This window comes from Strix uralensis, chromosome 7 (assembly GCF_047716275.1).
Source record: "Strix uralensis isolate ZFMK-TIS-50842 chromosome 7, bStrUra1, whole genome shotgun sequence".
NCBI classification, from domain to species: Eukaryota; Metazoa; Chordata; class Aves; order Strigiformes; family Strigidae; genus Strix; species Strix uralensis.
Window position 1 is genome coordinate 39,471,366 of NC_133978.1, and position 22,209 is coordinate 39,493,574.

The 22,209-nt window shown below is 39.6% G+C and overlaps 1 protein-coding gene across 1 annotated transcript in view; it reads right to left on the minus strand.

Annotated features, from left to right (window-relative positions):
* The window catches only part of ADAM12 (ADAM metallopeptidase domain 12), a 185,139-nt gene that overhangs the window by 54,769 nt on the left and 108,161 nt on the right, over window positions 1-22,209 (minus strand). The window contains exons 6-10 of the mRNA XM_074875531.1: window positions 11,692-11,875; window positions 7,359-7,424; window positions 6,380-6,451; window positions 4,482-4,651; window positions 3,193-3,277 (exon numbers count right to left, since the gene is read on the minus strand). Coding sequence (XP_074731632.1) covers window positions 3,193-3,277; window positions 4,482-4,651; window positions 6,380-6,451; window positions 7,359-7,424; window positions 11,692-11,875 — 577 coding nt within the window. The remainder of the gene's footprint in view (window positions 1-3,192; window positions 3,278-4,481; window positions 4,652-6,379; window positions 6,452-7,358; window positions 7,425-11,691; window positions 11,876-22,209) is intronic.

A 22,209-nucleotide genomic window follows, 5' to 3' on the forward strand; every position in this document is an offset into this window, starting at 1 on the left:
CTAAAGAAACGAAAAGCAATGTGACTTTGATTTATTCCATCGGGGTCTTTGAAAGTTAACTTGAGCAGTAAAAGTCATTACCAAACAGTTTCACAACCACTGAATAAGCAACCATCTACTGTTGAGACATTATAAGCTCTTGCACAAAACATGCAGCTGCTTTCAGCTGGACTCTGCTTCGTTCCACTGAGATTCAGATCAAATTGTATTAATAAAACACTGTCACCTACAGCTAGAACAGGTAAATGCCCCAATTCTGGTACTTTCTATGCAGTTTCACCCAGTTGTAGGAATAAGTTTCCTAAAACGTACTTTTATTTCATTTAAGCAATTCATTGAAATGTAAGTGCCACAGTTCCACACTTGTCATTTAGCGTAACTTCCCACTAAAGTCAATAGAAACTTGACATGAGTGAGAATACTACATTACATTACAGCAACACAGCAATATTTTACTTTTAAAGCCATGAATTTAGTGGGCAACCTTTTGAAAAAGAATGAAGACTGAGTTGTGTGTCAAAGACTTGCTTTAATGTCAACTTTTGTTTGGTCTTTCTATAAGACAACAGAACCATCACAGTAAAACAAAATTACAATGCTTTTGATATACCAAAAGCTTCTCATACTCAGATGACTGCTCTCCCCACTTTCTCTTAAATTAAATAAGTGGGGAACAGGGTGTCACCTGCCCATGAGAGAATTCAGCCTTATATAAAAGTAGAAAGGGGCAGGCTCTCAGGCAGGCATGACAGAGGAATTTAGATTATGTAGTAGAGCTGACTAACTTCAAAAGCAGTCAGGAAAATCAGATCATACAAGGATGACTCCAGTTTTTGTATTCAAATGTAATTTCTCATGCAATCTCCCCATTGCCTCTTCTTTCAGATCAGTTTTGAGAGTGTGGGAGCTTTTTTGTATTGAGTATTCGGGGTGAGGTAAGAGGTTGGCTGAATTCTAAGGATGATCAAATGTTCAGTTACCCAGTCTTGAGATGGTTGAGCATTATAGCCCCTAACAGGTTAACAGTTATCCATTCTTTCATTTGCGTATCTTTCAAATTTAGAGCTTTCTTCTGTAGGTACTGGTGTATATAAAAACTTTTATTGTATGCACCCAAATTGGCCTTTGTTAACTGGGGGGAAGGTTGGGCAGCTGACCATTTGGGTTTTGGGGGTGAGTGTTTGCTTGTTCTGGATTTGGCTCCTTTTCAAGGATTTGCTTAAAGAACAGGAAAACATTTCTAGCTATGCTGTGCAAGCCTCGAGTTAATTTGCACCTCAAAAGTTTCAATTCACTGAGGTGGGATTCTCTGGGAAACATCACACTCCCCTGCACAAATGAAGCTGCAGCCTGGCCCATGATTCATACACAGACACTGGGTTTCTCCTGGACATATAAATCAGTCTCTCTCTATCAGAGCCCTGAGAGCACTTTAAAGAAATGCTGATTCTTGTTTTCTTGTTACTGGAATGAACTATTTTTTGTTGTTTCTGTTTAAAATGACAGTTTCCAGAGCAAAGAGGACTGACTTTGCAGTAAAACATACTGTAGCATATTTTAAAGCTTATGCTAAAAATTAAAAGGATAAAAAAAGTCATCATTAGGGCATCTCTGAATGCAGATAAAGCCAAAGCAGTGACTGCTGGCCTGAGGGTGAAGTGGATACAGTGGGGCTGTCTGCCTCATCTCTGCTTTTGTCAAGATTTGGAAGTGCACTGGGAGACTCCTACAGCTTTTTCTTCCTCTTTTCCTCCTTTTCCTTTTGTAACTATCCCCCAGGTACACAGTGAAAACTGTAACAAACACCAATTAGAGACTCAGCTTCTAAAGCTACCAAGAGACTGAAACCTTTGTCTTTTCTACAATTTTGACATGACTTTTCTTCAAATTATGTGATTTTTCTTTCCCACTCTTTCCTATACCTCAGCTTCCCTGCTCACCTCGTAAATCCTCCCACTCTGAACCATCCATACATCATCTTCCACGAATGCACACATCAGCCCAGCTTGGCTTCTTGCCTACTTGTCCAAGAGACCACAAAGGAGCCCCGCATTGTGGACCAGCCTCAGCTTCCACGCTAGTTAAGAAGGAAGGAAAGGGGGACCTTCAAGGGGCTTTATCTCTGTGATTTCCCCACTACATGGATTGTCTCGAAGCAAAAGCCTTAGTGGCCTGGGCTCCAGGTTAGTCCCATGAAGCTCTGAAGAACTGGGAGTTTTGAGACCACACACACTCTGAACGTTGTGTGTTCCTGAGCTCCCACCTAGTTTATGTTGGGATTTGCAGCCGAGGTGTCCAGCAGAGCTGGAGAGAACCACCACATCATCTAAGGGGCTGGAAGTCTAAACAAAGCTGTAGGAAACACAAAGGTTCTCAGCACACGCAGGCTGAACTCAGAGAATATCTAAGAGGTTTTTAGGGCTTCCTGGCTTTCTGCTCTGGAGTTGAGCTCTGAGGTCACCAGCTGAGCCAGCTAGTGACCTGCAAGCTCTGTGAGTCCACATCTAATTTTATTTGAAGTACTTCTATTGGAAAGCCTAGTTAACAGAAAACTTCTTTCCCCTCCTTTTGCACGAAACAGTTAAGAATTGAAAGAAAAAAAATTCTGAAAGAAAATATTCCAGAACTACTTCCAGAAATTGGCTAAGATGTTTACTTGTATGTTCATCATGTCTAGCATCTAACCACAGCATTACCAGTAATATATCTCTGAGAGAGGCTCAGGTAGAATAAACGCTGCTATTGTTTGTTCTCGTTGTCTGGCAATGTAATAAAACCACCGTGCTGCAAAGATGGAAAATAAGGCCTTACACAGGAAACTCTGTAAATACAGAATAAAATCAATATAATAAAAGATTCAGGATAGATTGTTGTTGCCTGTAACACTAGTATACCCAAGTGTATTAGAAATACATCTTCTGGTTCTCATCCTTCACAGCACCTCAGCACCTGATTTAATGATAATTAGGAGTAGAGGATTCTTGCAAAGAGGTCATGCTATATTTTAATGTAATATTTTGATTTTTTTCACTATGGAAACTATCATTTACAAGCAATGTGCATATAGATAACATTGAGACTGAAAATGGGACAAATGGGGCTGAAGTTCTGGTACAGGATACAGTACTACAATACTTGCGATTGTGTTGCACCAGTTGGGTCAGTTTCAAGTCCTGTGCTTTTACCACTTACCATGACGACCCCTCCAGACTGCTCTGCAGTGCACATGCTCATTATGGGCGCCATGCCAATGGTAGTCCCTTGGAAGTACACCCCGCTGCAGGAGGGCGGGAAAGGAGAAGAAGAATCACAGAATCACCATTCAGTGCCAAGATAGCGCCCTATTATTTCCAGTCTTGTATTTCTGCCAATCTCAAGACAAAGATCCCCTTTCAAATGTGTCAGCTCCAGGTTTAAAACAGGTTTGAAATAACAAAAAGAACAGATTAGTCATGTCGACTTGCCGAACTGACAATGACAGCATCCCTGCTACAAGAAAGATCCATTTGATCACTGTCCTTTGGGTTTACCACTGTAAGAAGACCCTTCTTTCCTTTCTTTTTTCCCTGAGTGAAGTTGGGAATAGAAATACAAATATAAAAATAAAGTCTCTAGCTCAAAGAAGGGTTATTTTAACGCAGTGGGAAGTTGATATGCTACTTGTTATAATAAACAGCCTAAAATGTAATAGTTCCAAACAAAGTATTATTATACATAGAAAGTAATCAAATATCTCATGTGGGACAGTTTGGAAGGGCTCACTCTATTCTTACACAGACAGTCTGAGAATATATATGTAATGATAAAGAGCTCCTTTTAATTACTAAGATATCAGGTATGTTTATCTGTATAGTGTAAAGATTGGCTCATTGATCAAAATGATACCTGGTTCAAGAAAGAGGTGTTTCTCTTACGTTTTTTTTAAAGAGTGCTTTTACTTTGAGCATGTTTACTCAATTACTTTAATCCAGGAACCAGCAGCAGGGTAAAAGATGTGTATAATTTATTTTTTAAGTCACAAATGCAAACAAATTGTGCAATTTAGACTGCATTTTAAAGTTTACTGAGGTCTTTCTACTAACAAACAGACTTCACATAGTGTCCCCTCAGTTCTACTTTTGGGGTGAGGGCAGAACTGCCTTTTACAGTAACAATTTAGACTGAAACCAGCTTAAACTGCTTGTAAATTCATAACCTAAGTATCTACCAGCTTATTACACATCTACACTTCCACACAAGTTGTATTCAGGAAAGGCCTAAAAGGAACAGAGCTATTGTGGAGTTGTGGAAGGAAATTAATCTGAAGCATCTGCTGAAGGGTTCTGTAAAATGCTTTTATGTTTGATGTTTGCAGAGGGGAAAGACAAACCCTCAGGAGCACAGATGTTCCTCCCAACAGCTTAGCAACTGGGGAAGAATTCATTACAGCTATTTCAAATCACTGAAATCCTGGCCAATATTAAAAATAGTGTCAAGTCTACCTTATCAGCTGTGCATTGTCATGGGGTTTACGAGGTAGTAGTTTTAGCTTTCTCCAGTCCAGAAACTCATGGAGGCTGGTGAAAGGGTCTTGAGAAATAGAGCACTTATCCATGTCATTCCATACTTCCACTCCAACCAGGGCTACACGAATATTTAGTGGCCTATAGAACTAATGAGAAAAGAAAAATAGACTTATGACTCTAAAACCCATTTGAGACCACATTGGATTAGAATATTTCAACAGAAACATAATGTGTAGATGAACTTTTCTTGCAGAGGCTTAAATGGTCTCTTCTCCAGGGGAGAAGGAAACACCTGACAGGACTGGCTCACAAAATATTTCCATGACTTACAGAAAACAGTTCTGACCTGACTAAATACCCATAAGGCATTCAAAGCCATCCAGAGATATACTACTTCTCTATGTCCCACCCAAGTCTGGTATCTTCCTTCAAGATGGAACGCTGCAACTACCTTTACACGTTCTTCACTTCCAAACAAACTTGTTGCTATGGCAGATGACTCTCTCCATGGCTGCCCTCCATCACCAACACCAATGCAGTTCAAGAGGTAGAAGCAGATGTGCTGTACTACGATTGTGGTTCAAAATAATAGCTGAAAATTAGCCAGAGTCATTGAGTCTTGGTCCCAGCAGATAAAAACAAGTGATTTTAGCACTGTGGGCTACATACACTATTATCCCACTGGTAAATGCCACAGTTGCTACAAGAGGGGAACCACAGCAGCATTAACAATGGAGCAGAGGTAACAATTCTAGTGTGAGACTAATGTGAAGAAAGATTCAGAATCAATCAAGTCCAGATTTGGCTTACAGGCTAAGAAAAGCATATCTTTATCTTGTTTATATGCATTACAGTCATTTGGATAACATTGGCATTTGCTGAGCATAAATATAGCATGAAGCACAAATATATTATAACATGCAAAATTAATTTTGAGCAGGTAACATATAAACACCTGTCCTCTAGTAATAAGTCAGCAAGACAATTATGGAAGAGGTGGAGGTGTCTTCAGCAGCTTGTCTTTAATCAAGCATGCTTCTCCTTGAGTTATTGCCCTTGAAGTATCACTTGATAAGTTCTCAGCTAAATTAAGACTCCCTCAGTTATAATTTCACTACTGGACTCCTAATTTTTTCTGGCCATACAGCACAACAAAAAAAACCTTTTAATTTGTTCAAAAAGTGCTGTAGAGGACTCTTAGCATTTATTGATTATCATCAAGAAATTACTTCAAATAGAAAAAAAATCCAGTGTATGGCTCTTTCTTATTGCTCTTACTCAGCCATCAACTTCTGCTTCCTTAAGCACTACATATTTTTAATTCTGCCATCTTCCTTGGGTTATATATCTTATTGACTGTGTCTTCACAGGCCCTTTGTTGGCTTTACAATCGAACCATCCCTTGCTGCTGCAAAGGACTTTGTTCTCCAAATTCCTCCACAGAATAATTCTTTTGCTAGGGGCTGTTCCATATGTGATTACCTGCACCCTCTTCCCAGGTTAATAAAATCCTAGGGCTAAATTGTACATCTCCTTAGGAATAGTGCTTCCAGAGATATCTGCATCCGATACATAGAGGAGCAGAGCTCACAGCTTAGTATGCTGAAGGGCATATGAAAGGTTTAAGTTTACTTTTTTGGTTTTACTGGCTGGAGAAAAGCATTGCTCTGAAATACTGGAGTATTAGGAAAGCAGCAGGGTTAGCTCCTTGAAAAGGTGGGTGGATAAGGAGATGTGTCAAAGGTTGTGAAAGCTGCTGATCTGAGCCTGGCAGCTTTCTTAAGTTACTAGTAGAAGAAACATAGATTTCACAGCAATGTCCTTCAGAAAGTGTAGTAAGTTTGGAAAAAGTGAAATAATGTTCATGTTCTTACCTTATCAACGTAGTTTGCAATTTCTATCAGCCTCTGCTTAATTTTTTCCACATCCTTGCCTTGTCTCTGAAACTTGGAACATAAAGGATCAATGTACTAGCAGCACAAATATCACAGAGTGTCCCCCCAACAGCCACCTGACTGCCAGCATTGCTGGTGATGTCTGGGAATTACACTGTGCAACCAAAGGCCATCAGCAGACTCCTATTAGCTCCATCAGACCATGGTCTGCCTTGGAATAAGCACAGGCTATGGGGTAGGACTTTGGTTCTCACAAAAGGATTTTAAAATCCCTAAGTCTTACATAAGGATCTTTCAGGGGCTGATGTTTTGTGAAAAAGAAAAGGCTCTTCTGTTAGCTGTTTCAGCTCTTGCAGCAGAGGGACTGTAATTCCCTAACTAGCAGTGTTCAAGGAGACGGAAAAAAAAAATGTAAGTAGCAAAATAATTCAAACCAAGATTTAGATCTTTGGCTGACATTCAACTCACTGGAACGTTTCCACAGCCAGTCCTGGTTACTTGCTTTGGAGCTCTTTTTGCAAACCGTCAGGAAGGCAGTCGTGCTTCATGCAATGTCATGTTGAAGTACTGCTTCAAAAGCAAGTGCAGGATCCTACTGTGTCTTCCAAACAGTGACAGTCCCACCAAGGGCAGAATTAATGGCAATGAAGACTTAACTAGCTCAAGGAGATCCCGGGCAGTGAATTCATATTTGCCTCTTCTTCAATTACTGCCAGATATCCCAGTTACTTGAGAGTCAAATTCCTTATGAAGTATTGCAAGAAATTTTACAATTATCAGTGTTGTCCTATCTTAATAGTGCCTTCTGTTGTTTAGCACTAATTAGGGAAGAAGCTTTACTTTTGAAAACCATCATATCGCTGTCTGAAGTACATTACTTGCAATACCATGGTAGCTGAACTGAGCTACTCATTTCTTGTCCATGCTTCCCATAACGTTTTAGTTTTCAGTTTCTTACCTCACGATTATCTGCCACAATAACAAGCTCCACATACTTGGTTGTCTTCAGAGTCTCCCTCTTGTACTGACAAAAAACATGAAAATAGTATTTTGTTTCTGCAATAAGTGACCCTTGGAATCAGCCCTGCCTCAGTCCAACAGAGTACTTGCAAGAAGAGATACACAGCATCTCATACTTCCAAAGATTTCAATACATACAAATTTTTATTGTATTCCTTCTCCTCGTGGAAGTCTTCCTTTTATCTACTACAACAGAAAGAGTCTCAGTCTTTCAGTTTTCTGAAGTTGAAATGTTTGAGTTATCTTTCCTCACAGGAGAATATCATCTCTAGCAGAAAGACCTTTGCTATTTCCAAGGCACATTTAAAGAAATGATGAGATGACTTTTAGCAAACATTTCACACAATAGACAAACTGGCTAGTAAGAAAAATGAGAGATAAAGGGATATTGAGTGAAGCAGAGAAGAGATCAAGTGCTCAACTGCTAAATTATGTAGGAAGAAAAGCCCAGGAACAAAAACTGCAGAAAAAAAATGGAATGAACTGTCAGTGTCTGCAGAAGCAAACTAATACTCTAAAAACAGAGGCATACATTTAATTTTGTATCTGTATATTCATATAAAACAGCTGGTCACACTACTTGCAGTTCTAAATGCAGGTCTAAAGGAATCATAATGGTTAACTGCAAAAAGATCACTGAAGAAAATAAAATTATTTTGTAATAGTACTAATCATAGCACAGCTCCTCTGCTACCTTAAATTTAAGTGACCTATTAATGCCTGTAAAAGTTCTGTGATTTACAGCAGCTGAGCATCTATTCTGTCATTCCTCCCTTGTTTCTGGAATAAGAGAGTTAAGGAAAAGAGGTCTCAGCAGTATATCTGATCTTCATGCCAGAACTTAAGAAGCTTAAGCAGATGTATGACCTGCTAATGACCATGATGTCTTGAACTAAACCAGTGATCTATAACCTAAAACATGACTAAAGCTTTCCAAAGAAAATTGTTCCAAGGCAAACTGTGTGATCCCCTAAGCTAAGTCAGTGCTGGACATCACCTTCCAGCCAAATTTCACAAGGTTTTCTTCACATTACCAAAGTGTTCCTCTGTTATCTGCAGAGTAATGACTTTGAATGTTTTGCAAGCAGCACTGTGTTTAGAGGAAAGTGTAACCTTTAGTAACTCTGACTTTCAAACTCATATTTAATAGTGTTACTCAGCCTTCAAACTACAATAATTGGAAAATAGTTAAGTTCCATTTGGACAGTATTTGTGAACCGAGAAAGCAGTAAAAGCTATCATTAACAAACTAAACGTCAATGATACAAACACTTCACAGGACTACACTTATTAGGGGGCCTGGAAAATGAGCTCAGGTAGATATTCTTACAATTTCTCCTGGAACTGGGGTTCCCTGTCACCTTTTTGTGCTCTACTGGAGGCAACTGCCACCACCATGGGGTCATGGTGTGTGCACAGACTTGGTGCACATGCTCATGTCTCGCCTGCCACACAGGTCACCAGCAGTGCCTGGTAGTATGTTGGCTGGGAACCAGGACACCAAGGAGTCAGCATGTCCCCTCCTGCTGCTCCTGGAACAGCAGCAGATGCAATACAAAGGACTTGCCATGTCTCAGTAGACTTCAGCAGAACCTACAGTGCTCTGGCAGAGCTCCATTTACCTCCCTGCAAATACATCAGACACGAGTGAGATGCCACATAAGGCAAATTACCAAGTGGGTGTTGTCTGTGACAGGATTGATCTCTCAGACACTAAAAGTCTACCATAAATCTGAAATTTATTATGCAGTCCTGATCGGGATCCCTACCTCCAAGGTGCCTCTAGTCTTCTTCCAAATGAAGAGTAAAAGATAAGACATGAAAATTCAGGTATAAAGATATAAGAGCTCTGTTACATCAGTCAGTTTAAACCATTTACTTTTTATCAAGAGTAGAACTGTTTGGACTTGAGAGAGTTAGCCTGAGAGAAACTGTCTAGCAGGGTACAATCATGTAAGCCTCTGGTGACTAACTTGCATAACGAATCCATTCCTGTGATTTGCCCAAAGGCTATGTGTATTCCTTGGATACAATATTTATTTATAAAATATACCTAATTATGACTTCTTTCACTTGCTTTCTGCAGTCAGCTGCATCAACTGCACAGTCCATTGCCTGAGTTAATCCTTCAGAATTAAAATGAAGAGTCAATAATACAGCCATGATAGATATACAAGATGGGAGACAATATGCTTTGTTCCACTGACCGTTGTCTTTCTCCCCTGCTTCTACCACATCTGATCTATCACAAAACTGCTGTCCATGCCACTGTAGCCCTTCCTCCTGCTCGATTCACACTGCAGTGTTGCAGCCTCTCTCTTTCTCCATGATCCACTTGCCCTGAACAGCTCACCTGCCTGATCTGTGGGCCACCAGCAACACCAAAATGGCTTTTTTGTGTGGCTACAGAGAAAAAGCCATACTGTAGGGGCTGTCTCACACATCAGGCTTGCTTTCTGTAGGATCCTATCTCACTGGAGCCCAAGTGGAAAACACACTCCCTGCTGCAACTTGAGAGTCCACTGAGTTAAGAAATGACCTGGCATTTAGAGACCCAGCTCCAATGGGGCACACCATGTTTGCACACATCTGCCTCCTTACTTGATTTGCTCTATTAAATCTCGTGTTCGGATCTGAGAAGCTGAGTCTACGGTTTGTTCCATCATTTTTCTGTAACCCAAAAGTAGTCTAACTTTGTGACATATTGATCTCACATTTCAGCTCTGCTCAATAAGAATTTAGTGTAGGTAGTTGAGTGAAGGGTCAGGGGAGAAAAAAACAAACAAAAAGCTTCCCCAAACCTGTCAATAAATGAAAAAGTTTCATCACTCCCTGAACCTGAGACTAGATTTCTGCTTACTTCTGTCACCCAGTGTAATTTGCCGCAGCCTTATGTCTCCATACTTTGCAGGTCATCTTTATTCAGTATGCCCTGACAGCCTACTTAGCTGATGACAACATTGAAATGTGAAAACTCACTCCACACATTACATTTGACAACTTTCAAAATTCATACATTAGAAGCGTATCCAACATATTCATTATATATATTGTACCTATCCATATGATGTGACTGTTGACAGGTTTTATAATTATGTCCACTGAACCACAGCAAAAATATTTTTCAGATATTTAAGGGGAATTCTGGCACATAGTTGAAGCCATCAACAAAATGTGAGAACCATAAGGGTAATAGTAAAATTGCTTTGACTGTATCAGCTAGTTGTATGCACACATTTTATTTCCGTTTCCTAGTGTTACATTGATTACTTCAGGGAAATTCAGTCAAAAGTCAAAAGATTCTGGGGAAACCTTAATAAAGTTGTGAAAAGTACTTTTCCAATGCTTTCAACCTACACACATTTTTAGAAATACACTTAGCCTGTAAAATGGTATATGCAAAGGCTAATGCATTAGATGTAATATTTGATATTCCTAAAATGTAAAATAATTCCACTACATAAATAATATCCAGGGATGCCCTTTAGGTTGCTTTCCTTACAATTAACCTGATGCAACAGTACATGCAAGTATAAATCCCAATATGTGACATTTAATAAGTCTGAGGGCAGATTTGTATCACTGTATAATTTCTGAACACCTAAACCAGTCTTTTCTACAATCCTCATCCAATATTCAGATGAACTTATTACAGTATTTCCTCTTCCTGATTTTTAGCTCATTTAATTTTCTATAGTTTCCATTAGCTAGATGCATTTCACATTAAATGAAATTCTTCCTACATAAAACCAACTACAATAATACATCTGTAAAACAGTATGGTGAGAACTTGTTTTGTCTGCATAAGATACTTTCCTACTAGAATGTAAAGGTTCAAAACCTAATATTAGCAAAGCACCACAGCTATCATGTTCTCTTCCATCTTGGGTGGGCAAGAACTTTACCAGACATTGCTCAGTGTTCTTATGGGGTCTTAAATTTCAGCTATAATCATACATGAACCAAAACATATTACCATAATATGAAACCATAAATTTTTTGTGCCATCTCCTTACCAAAAATAAAGTAAAAAAGCAAGTAATGCACGCAGGATCAAGAAAAGTAATAAAGCTTTAGCAAATCATGTAAGTATATGCTTAATTTTAAGCATGCACTTAAGCACATTTCATCAACAGAAGTTGACTGTATGGTTTCATGTTTTGCTCAGGAGGGACCCTTTGTAATGAAGAGTTATGGTAGGCAGTAATATGGAAATACTACCAGAGATGTACTCAGCAAACCAGAAACATAAAAGTGCATCATGTACCTACCCTGCCAGCTTGAGAATGGTGTGATGTGTCACTGTCATCAGCTCTCATGGCAGAGATGTCCAGCTGGTGGCCACAAGATCCTGGGGCTATTTTCAAATTCCCTGCTCGGTAGATCTTGTGTTCACTTGTAGCACCTTCTAATGGCTCCAGAATGTAGCTTTTGTTTTCAAATACAATAATTCCCCTGTTACAGAAGAGAATACAGTAAGATACATGGTTTCCAAGAGCTAACGTATGCTTGTCTACAACAAAGTTACAACAGGTTTTGATAATGACGGAGTATGAAAAAGCAAAACGCTGATTTACAATGTCATGGTTGAGTGGAGCAGGAAACATCAAAGCTCTATATTTGTCATTGCAGCACACTATACTTTAAAAGAAGCAATGGCTCAAAGAAAATTTTCCTCTTCTGAAGTGCCGTACTGTAGAGCAAAATTATATTTGTGTTTTATGTGTTTTCCATTCTCCCAGTGATGCATTGCCATCTCTGAGTGGAGTCATGATGCTTCTGAGGACCCATGGCAAACAATAATGAACAAAAGCGTGGTGAAATGCTTTTGTAAGAAAAGGTGCAGAGTGAAAGTATTCATTATGATCTGCGGTGTGCATTATACCTTTTAAACCAAATGCTGATGCAAGCATCAGTTCTGCAGGAGAAAGAGGCATTGCAGTATCAAAATGGATTATTAAATATTGCACAGTGAGGAGGCAGAATGAAGCTCAGATATATTAACCAGTGGATTCCTGTTTAACTCCTTTTTCTACCCAAAATAATAATTTTTACAGCAATACCACCTGCTCTCTGAGGATCTCAAAAGATTTTCCAGCAATGAGAGCACTCTTGTTGCACTAGAAGCCACAGTATGCAAAGAGGAAAGAGTAGCTTAGGAAGAGATACACCACCTTGCTCCAGAAAACCTGTGGAAGAACCTAGGACACATGGCCAATTCTGGACTTCATGTGCTGCCTCCTAACCAAAAACTGCTCTACCTGTATACTCCAGACAGCTCACCCAATAAAAGCCATGCTTGGGTTCTTGTGCTGGGTCCTGCCCAATTCTTCTGAGATACTACAGTAAAACAAAGTAGACAAAAGGTTGAATATCTCTCCAGTTCCTTCTGCTGAGGAAAGAGCTGGCATAAGGCTGCTCTTTCAGCTCAATAGAGGAAATATAGACAGTGTGGTATGGGTCTCCAGGGTCTGCACATGCTGGAATAGGATTTCTGGTACTACATGGCATAAAGTAGTATGATCTCCAACAATACCACTGGAATTAGTAATTATAATTGCAACTGTAGGATCACAGAGTAAGAAGATTGCTCTGCTGTACCTCAGGCCTGGCACAGCATAAGAAGGCATAAAGTAGGTTTACAGACAGGGCTCAGGTAGAAATTACTGTAAGAGAAAGGAATTTAATATTCTGTGCCTAATTTACAAGTGTCTAACTTGCATCCTGAGCACATACTGCCAACCACACAGGAGATAATTCCTACATTGAGGTGGACATCAGGTTTTGTTGAGTAACTGTGTGACCAGAGAAAAACACCTTTAATAATCCATTTCTCTTTTATAAACTAAGGATAAGCATTTGCTTATAGGGTGTTGTAAGCATTCATCAATTAGACACTACACTGAATAGTGCACTGCATTACTAATTTCTCCCCTGTCTTTAAATTATGAAGGCGTTAATCCCTAAGCACTGGCAAAGGTTCAGCAGCAATAATTACAGTCTACCTACCTGGAATTCCATGAAACTTTTAATTGGCCAAGGCATTCTTCCTCTATTCCTCCTCTAAACTGCTCTATATGCTATTAAACAGCAATCATTTTCAGCCCAAAGCTGGCTGTATTTTATTAGTGTGTCTTTTTGATGTATAGGAAGTGTCTGCTCTTTTTATTTCTGTCTGTACTGCAACAAAGGTAAGATACTACAACCATTGTGAGACTGATACATGTCTCTATACAATTCTCCTGCATAAAGCTAAAAAAAGAAAAAAAGAAAATAGAGGAAGGACCCAGAAGCAGGTTAATGACACCATAAAGACTGGTTTAAAAATAAAAAGTAAAATGATTAGAAAAAAGCTGCCCTAGCTATGCTGTTCTTAGCAAGATATGATGAAGAAACTCAAAGCCTTTGGCCTCCTAACCAGTTAACTGAAATTTTAATTCCAAGCTGACAGCACAGGTTTGGTACAAAACATCATTAGCATCAGTTCAGCCAAGCCAACAGATGACCATTTTACTGTTAACTACAACAGCTAGAAGTACAAGAGAAAGAAAAAAAAAAAAAGAACAAACCCCATGATATCAAAGGCTGTGCGACAGCATTTGCAGGATCCTGCTTTACTGACCTGAACCAAGAATCAGGGGCTGATAATTCATCTGTAGCTTCGTTAGTACCTTTGGCAAATCAGGTAAGATTTATTATTTACCCATCGCACAGCCATGCTGTGTATGATGGATCACAGTTGGAAAAGCAAGACTGATTTATCACTGCAACCCTTGTAGCTACAGTCAGGATACACGATGGCATGCATGACATATGAGGGACCTCCGAGCAGGTCACCCTGTGATTTGAGTAACCTTACACCCTGCAGTTCTAAATTATTTTCAGATCTGCCTCATTCCTTGAAGAATTTAGGAAACTAGGACAACATATTCCCTTTACTCCGATAATCAGCAACTCTGTAATCAGCAAAATCACATAAGGATTGTTGTCTTTCCCTTGTGCAATTAATCATTTAATTTTGGAGGCAGTTGGAACCAGCAACGGAGGTAGAAGTCCATTAGTCAATGTTTGAAATGGGCCAGCCTGACCATCTCCCTTTACTAGACAACTCAAAACCAACAGAAAACCATGAAGGGTTTTATTTTTAATGCTAAACTGTATCCTGCTTAGAACATTAACTTAAAAAAAATTGGACTTAAATCATTTTCTTTAATTTACGCTAGAAAGGGAGAGACTTAGTAGTATCCATTTACTGGGTAAAGCTCTCTTTTTTTGTTTCCTTAAGATCCAGCATTTTGTTGTCAAGAGTTCATAGCCAAAACAGACCACATCAATGCCAGGTTTCCAATGTATCCCTTGTATACCCAGATACTGTCTAAAATAACTAAATAACCATTTCTTTACACCTCATTTTCTTTAGCTGCAGAGCATATGGACAAATGATCAGATACCAGAGTGATTAATTTTATTTTCTAGAGCATGCAAGAGCCTGAGACGCCTACTGAGGCTCAGGTCACTGAGCCTCCCATCCCAAGTGACAGCATGAGCCTTTAAGAACAGTTCCACTTTTGCATATGAAGCACTGCCATGGTAAAAAAAAAAATAACATGCATATTCAGCATAAAGGAAAAAATATTTTTCATTTAATGCACACTTATCCTTTGAGTGCTGCCTACAGGATATCAGCACTTGGCTTGTGACCATCTGTAATAAGATAATGAATATCAAGTATGAATTTTCTTGGCCAGCTCTCTGTTTCTGACTAATTTTCTTTTCCTACAATTGCATTTTCCCCCCATTGATCACTGCCAAGCACAGCACCTTAAAAATATAACTAGTCAAAAGCTATGGTTTCTTTCTTTTTTTTTGGTGTGGCAGGATTAGATGAACAATACCTACCAGTCATTCAGTACTAAGAATTTGATGCAAATAAAATAAATCCATAACTACTTTTTCCTTCCACTTTTGTCAGGTGTTTCAAAAAAGCCACTATTATTCCTAGACTATTTCAGTGTCTTCCTCTTGAACATGGTTCTCCCACGCTCCTGAGTCAGCCTATGTTCCCCAAAGAACAAGATGGTGCAGCTTTTCCATTTTTCAGGAGGCATTAATGTTAAATTATATAATATTTTCCAATGTGGCAAATAGTATATTAAACTACAGATCCCCAACCAAAAACTATACAAGGAACCTCAAAGGGATTTCAGCAACTCTGTGAGTACTTGAGAAGTGGCTATTCTTCAAGACCAACTTTTAATGAAATCTGTGGGATTTCTACCATTACCTCTACCAGGCAAAAGACTACCAGAATTCCCAAGGTTATAAATATTTGGGGAAAATGCAATATAAAGTATACATTTTTTGGTCCCCAGGTTTCTAATTCATGGCATCTGTGTCTTCCCCAGTCCCAAACCCTACTGATGCAGAGAAGTCAGAAAGATCTTGCAAATGAGAGCCAGGCATGAAAGACAAGAGACAATTCAAACCCTATCTAAAACTATCAGGCTGTCCTTTTCATCACTGGTAGCAGAGACAGAGGAAAGAAAAAAAAAAAAAAAATCTATACCATACAGCATGTCCAGACATCAGTTCGCAGGCTCCAAGCCAACTGGAAGCAGTTTCAGTGTGGTCTTGAGCTTGAGGGAATATTTTACTCTACCTCTCAACAGGGTTTGAATCCTGTTCATGTCTGGTGGTCAGCACCAAATAAACCACATCCACATTGCTGCTAATCAGCTCTAAACATGAACAGCTCATTGGTAATTGCCTACTGTGTTGCCTACACCATTATGTGCCATATGGATACATGGGGAATGATTATATGAGATGGCCTATGATGGGACAACTCTCTCAATCTCAAAGAAGAAGAAATTAAAACATAACTTAAATAATTAAGTTGTTATTAATTGCTGTTTAACTTGCCAGGAACCTCTCAATTAGGGAAATGGAATTTGATGGAATAATTCCACTATTTAAATTGTCGATAAAGTCAAATGTGGTATTTTTTTCTCTGAAAAAGAAAAACCAAAACAAACCTAATGCAAGACCAGTCGTATTTCATAAATCAACAGGCTTTAGGAAATCTCAAAATATAAATGGGATTTTTCTTTTCCAACTTGTCAGCAGAAGCAAAGGCCTTGCCAACATAAACTATCAATGCATACTTGTCTGAGAAATTGTGATGCTGAAGTAAAACTTGGCTAGGACAGCATTATATGAAACTGTTATATATTATTCTGCTGTACTATACAGGGAAAGTTAAGTAAATCAATAAATTTGATATCCATGAATGCAATTAAACATTTGGTTTTAATGAAGCTCAAAGCTACACTCATTTCTAAACAATAATAATAAAGGCTCTATTACCACTGGAAGAGGAATGTAGATGTTTTCAGTTTGTAGGAAATTAATTAGACCATAGAGGGCTGTCATGTTTACACACCACATATTCACATTAAGTCTGTCTCTGCCCACAGACACAGCGAAAGACTGTGCAATACTCATGTGCCACCTAAAAACCTACAGGACCTTCATTTCATAATTAATGCTACAGCTTCAAAAGTAAAAAAAATCTGATCCCAGTGATTTCAATGAGAGTTTTAGAAGAATAGATAACAGAATTGGAGCCTTGTGGCCCTGGAGTGTTGTTCTCATGATGCTCATGATGGAGGTACAGTAGAAACACTGCAGTATTTCTCAACATGCATGACATCGGAAGGTGATCTGTAAAGTGATAGGGCATTTTTATTTATTTTTCTTATACATTCGACATTCTCAGGGCTCTGTATAACAAATTCCCAGGTAAGTAAGCAGGCAAAGAAACAAAAGAGGAAGAAAAATGAAGCAGTGAATGAAAACTTCACTTTTAGACTGTTTTAATAAGTACAGATGAATACTATTGGGATAAATGAACAAGATGATCTACTGACTGTTTTTCTAATGGGATAGGTCATCTTTAGATATTTTCTAAATGGTTTGGTTATTCTTTAACTTTAAAGGACTGGGAAATGCAGAGAATGGGAGCTGAACTCCAGAGACAGAAGTACTCCTGTCTCCACCACTGCCCCTGGGCAGCCTTGGACAGGCAATTCACCTCTTTCTGCATCACCTTTAAAATGGGACAAATTTTAGTAACCACATACAATAATTATCTATAGATGAAGAGCATCACACAAGACCCAAGTAATACCGTTATCCTACTATACTGCACATCAGGATTCCATTAAAATAAACAAGTCTGACCCAAATCAACAAGGGGCAACATCTCAAAGGGAGGTTAAAGCAGTAGCATTATTGGTTTTACATATTGCAGTAGTGGTAGAGGTGTTCTCACACAGACACATCATTACTCAAATATGCTTTATTCCAGCCAATGCCTTTCATTAACCTGAAAATAAATTCTATAGCACAGTGTCTAAAATGCAGTCATACCCAGAGACTACTGTAGCATGCACTTAATCCTTTCTCGGTGCAAGACAGATTTGTCCAGAGTGAATACATATTGGTCTGCAACTTGGATGCCTGGAATTTAAACAGGGAGTTACTTGAATTGAAAGTGATAATGCAATTTCATGTCCAGCATTTGGGTTGCAAGAAACAGTAATTGTGTTATCAGAGAAAGTGTCACATGTGAGCTCAGCTGGGAGGGTGACAAGACAGACCAAGGAAAGCAGAGAAAAATGAAGAAGGAAGGAGACGTTGGCATCAGTGCCAATTTAGTGAGTACATTTTACAGCATTGTGCAGCAAATGGCATAACAATAAAAGAAGGCTTGCTTCAAACTTGAACTTCACATTAAGGCTCATAGGATGTTTTTTCAAGTCACAAAATGTATAAAAATATTTTTTGTTTTAGTTTTTTCGTTTTTTTTTTTAAATTAAGTGCTGTCAGACACAGATCTGATGGAGAAAGGGCAGGCTCAAACAGCCAGGTACAGGTCATGTCTCATGCTTGTCCTGGCAGTAGCAGCGATGTCTGGGGGGTTACTGTGCACCTGGGGACAGTGTGCACAGTTGTCAAAGAATGGACATAACGTTCATCTCAGATCACAGAGGTGATCGTGATCCAGGAGCTGTTTCCCACTTGAATAGTCAGAATACAGAAGCTATGAGACCCCAGAAGCTGAATGCTTTCTAACGTTAAACTCGAAAACCTCCAGTAGTTTCACGGTCAGATAACTTACAAACCATGCGAGATGTTTATATGAACTAAAAGCTCTTCAGAAAGTATGGAGAAAAAGCACACATCTAAAACGGTGCTTTTCTCAGCTGGGATTTTCTCCTAACTTCTTTTTTGGATGAAAACTCCCCTTCTGTGGGGAAATCATGCTTGAGGAGTCATGAGGAATTTAGATTTTTTTTCTCACTGGTTTCCTACTTCCATTCCTTTTTTTTAAATAGCCGATGTCTGGAGTGTCATATTTAAATCCCCTCTTCAGCTGACTGTGTCTGGGATGCAGTGAGTTCAGCCAGACCATTTGAAAAATGGATGGCTCTAGTACTGGCAGCCTCGTGGAGCATACCTATGTAATCCCATTAAAAATGACTGTCTATTCAGTTCTGGGGCCCTATCCCCAGCACTGTCACTGTGGACAGAGCATCTTTCGGTTGTTGATGAGGTTGGACAATGACAATATTTTTTGTATGTGTTAATTTATCTAGCAGTTAGGATTTTAAAGAGAATTTTGGTGTTGCAGAAAGAAAAGGCTTCCTGTGAGATTTGTATCCTTAAACTACCAAGGCATTTCTGAGAGCCCTTCTCAAGCTTCCCCGACCAGAGAAGATGCCTTTGTAGCTGCACGTCCCTGTGCCAGCATCCTCTGCCAGCCCCTGGACCATGGAGATTGTGCTCTTCTTCAGGCTGCATTTTTGTGTGTATTTGCTAGGTTCTGCACTTGCAGAGAGAGTAACAGGGGGAAAATCATTCAAGTCTATACAAATTTATCACAGAAGATGTGTGTGGTGGCTCCAGGCCAAAATTATTTGCTAAAAATTGAAGAGCCTCCGAGCTTGATAAACAGAAGGGTATTTCCTGAGGACAGGAAGGAAATGCCTTGACTTTGTCGTACCTTCACTTTCCCACAAGCTTTGACGGTCTAATTGGTTTTCTTATCCAGATGGAAGTGCCGGAAACCCTGATTGCCCATTGTTCCCATTTCGTGCATTCAGCATTTACTGTCTTCTCTCCGCCATTCAGCTCTTCCTCCTCCGGAGGAGCCAGCAGGATACAGATTACAGCATGATTATATTCTCCTGTAACCTGCATTTTAGGCAGCTATCAGCGTCAATCCAACTCTTTATGCCGTTGTAATCCTACGTGAAGCGAGGCACTCGAATGTTATGTCTGAGAGGATGTAACACAGCTGAAATACGTGAGTGTCTGCGTATAAGAGAGCCGAGTCTACTTCTCACTTTTCTTTCCATCTTACCCCCTCTATCTGCCTGAAAAATGTAAACTAGTCAAACCTGCCTTAGTTTGCAGATTTCACACTTGATTATTTCTGTAGCTCATCATAGAGTAATCATGTCATATTTACAAGCTAATAACACATCTCAAATGCTCAACCATGTGGCTGCACTCTAAGTAAGAGCTTGATGGTTGCAGTAGGTCAGAGTAAGGCTGCTCCAGCTCAGCACCTTGTCTCTGGCCCTGGCCAACAGCAGATACTTAGGGGTAAGATATAAGAACATAACAAGCACACCCCAGTTGGTACCCCCAGCTCTGACAGCATGACTGTCAGGGGCATCTTTGGATTTGACAGCCCTGGAGAGGCTCCCCCAGCTCCCCTCCCCAAATTGTCTCATCTTCTTTGAATCTACTGATACTTTTTACATTGACACCCACCTGTGACAGTGAGCTCCACAGCTTCATTATGTAGTGAATAAAAAAGTACTTTCTTTTGCTCTAAAGTTTCATTTGATGTCTCCTAATTTTGGGGTTACAAACAATATTCAGCAATTGTCCCCTCTTCAGCATGACATTCAACCTCATTTCATCATACCCTTTTTCTCCGTCATTTCCTTTCAAAAGTGACAAATCCTGGTCTATTTTCTCTCCTTGGATAAAAGCTGTTCCATACCTTTGATCATAATTTTTGCCCTTCTCTGTACCTTTTCTGGATATAATGCTTCCTTTTCTGAGATGGGGATGGGAAAACAAGAACTACATGAAGAATTCAAGAGGAGTGCAATATGGATTTATAAAGTGGTAATGAGGGTTTTTGTTCTATCCTCTATTTCTCTCTCAGTAATTCCTATGATCCTTTTTTGCTTCTGTGACTACCGCTGAGCACCGGGCTTCAGAGCATGCTACAACGTGGAACCTATTCTTTATGACTAGTTTCATGTCTTTTAATGAACTCTCCTAATCTGGGGGAAAAGACACAGTCCCTACCTATCCACACCTGGAACAATGCCTGAGGTGCCTGTCTCATAGGAATGGGAGGATATTCATGCTCTGAGATTTCAGTGAGCAAACAGCTTGCACTTCCTTTCATTAGATACTTTTCAGGCACTTAAACTTTAGCCCCATGCAACAGCTGTGTGGGGTAGGTAAGAATCATTAAATGAATTTCACAGATGGAGAAACTGAGACAGAGAGATTTGTCCAATTCACTTAGAAACTGTCACAAAGCCAGGAACAGACCCTGAGAATGAGACCAATCTTGCTTTCCACTGGTTGCTTCAAGTGAAATGGCTGCTCCAGGGACTGTCCTCACCCAGGGCTCCATGGCCACATGATGTCTTATGTCTCTACCTAGCAGCTTGCAGTCTTTATCCTGCCATGGAGAAACAAGAGTCCCTACTCCAGCAAGTTGGTGGGCAAGTACATCATCCTATCCTATCCTATCCTATCCTATCCTATCCTATCCTATCCTATCCTATCCTATCCTATCCTATCCTATCCTATCCTATCCTATCCTATCCTATCCTATCCTATCCTATCCTATCCTATCCAAACTATTCTTTCAACCTGTAATACTAGTACAGTTGCCAGCAAAGTAAGCCATGAAGTAGTTTTGAACTGTCCTATTTTGCCTCATATTATTTCAGACTGGATCACGTGCAGTAAATCATAGAATCATAGAATGGTTTGGGTTGGAAGGGACCTTTAAAGGTCATCTAGTCCAACCCCCCTGCAATGAGCAGGGGTATCTTCAACTAGATCTTTCCACCCAAATTCTCAAGGGACCCATTGCCACAATAATGTTTTGGTGGCAGAGGTATATGATGACCTGTGGGCCTGATTCTGGAAGATGCTTAGTGTTCTCAGGACCTCAGTGCAACTACTTGGGATTTCACACCACCTGGCCTTCTATTCCTAACCAGATTTCATAAGAAGGCCTGGATGGTTCAAGGAGCTGACAGTGCATTATGAAGCCTTTCAAATAGACATAGCTGGCTCAGATAAAGCACAGGTAATGACTGGAAGTTATTACTATTGACTATCAGGCTGTGAAATAAGTTTTGTGGAGTAAGTCAACAGGCACACTTATCACAAACTGTTCTCACTCATGGATGCTCTCTTAACCAACCTCAGCAGCGAATGCATCAGCTAAATGGGCACAGATACTGAGATACATCCTCAGTTGTTCTCCTACTAGAGTAAAACATGCATTGGCAGGGAAGCTTCTGAAACTTTGTACTGAAAAAGATGCTGCTACATTTTTCCTATGAGGAAGAAGCCTAATACTGTCAGCTTGCACTTTGGGGTTTTACCTGCAATAGTGCCAGATGAAAGAAAAATGTCACTGCTAGCATATGTTGCCTTGACATACCTGACTACCTAAA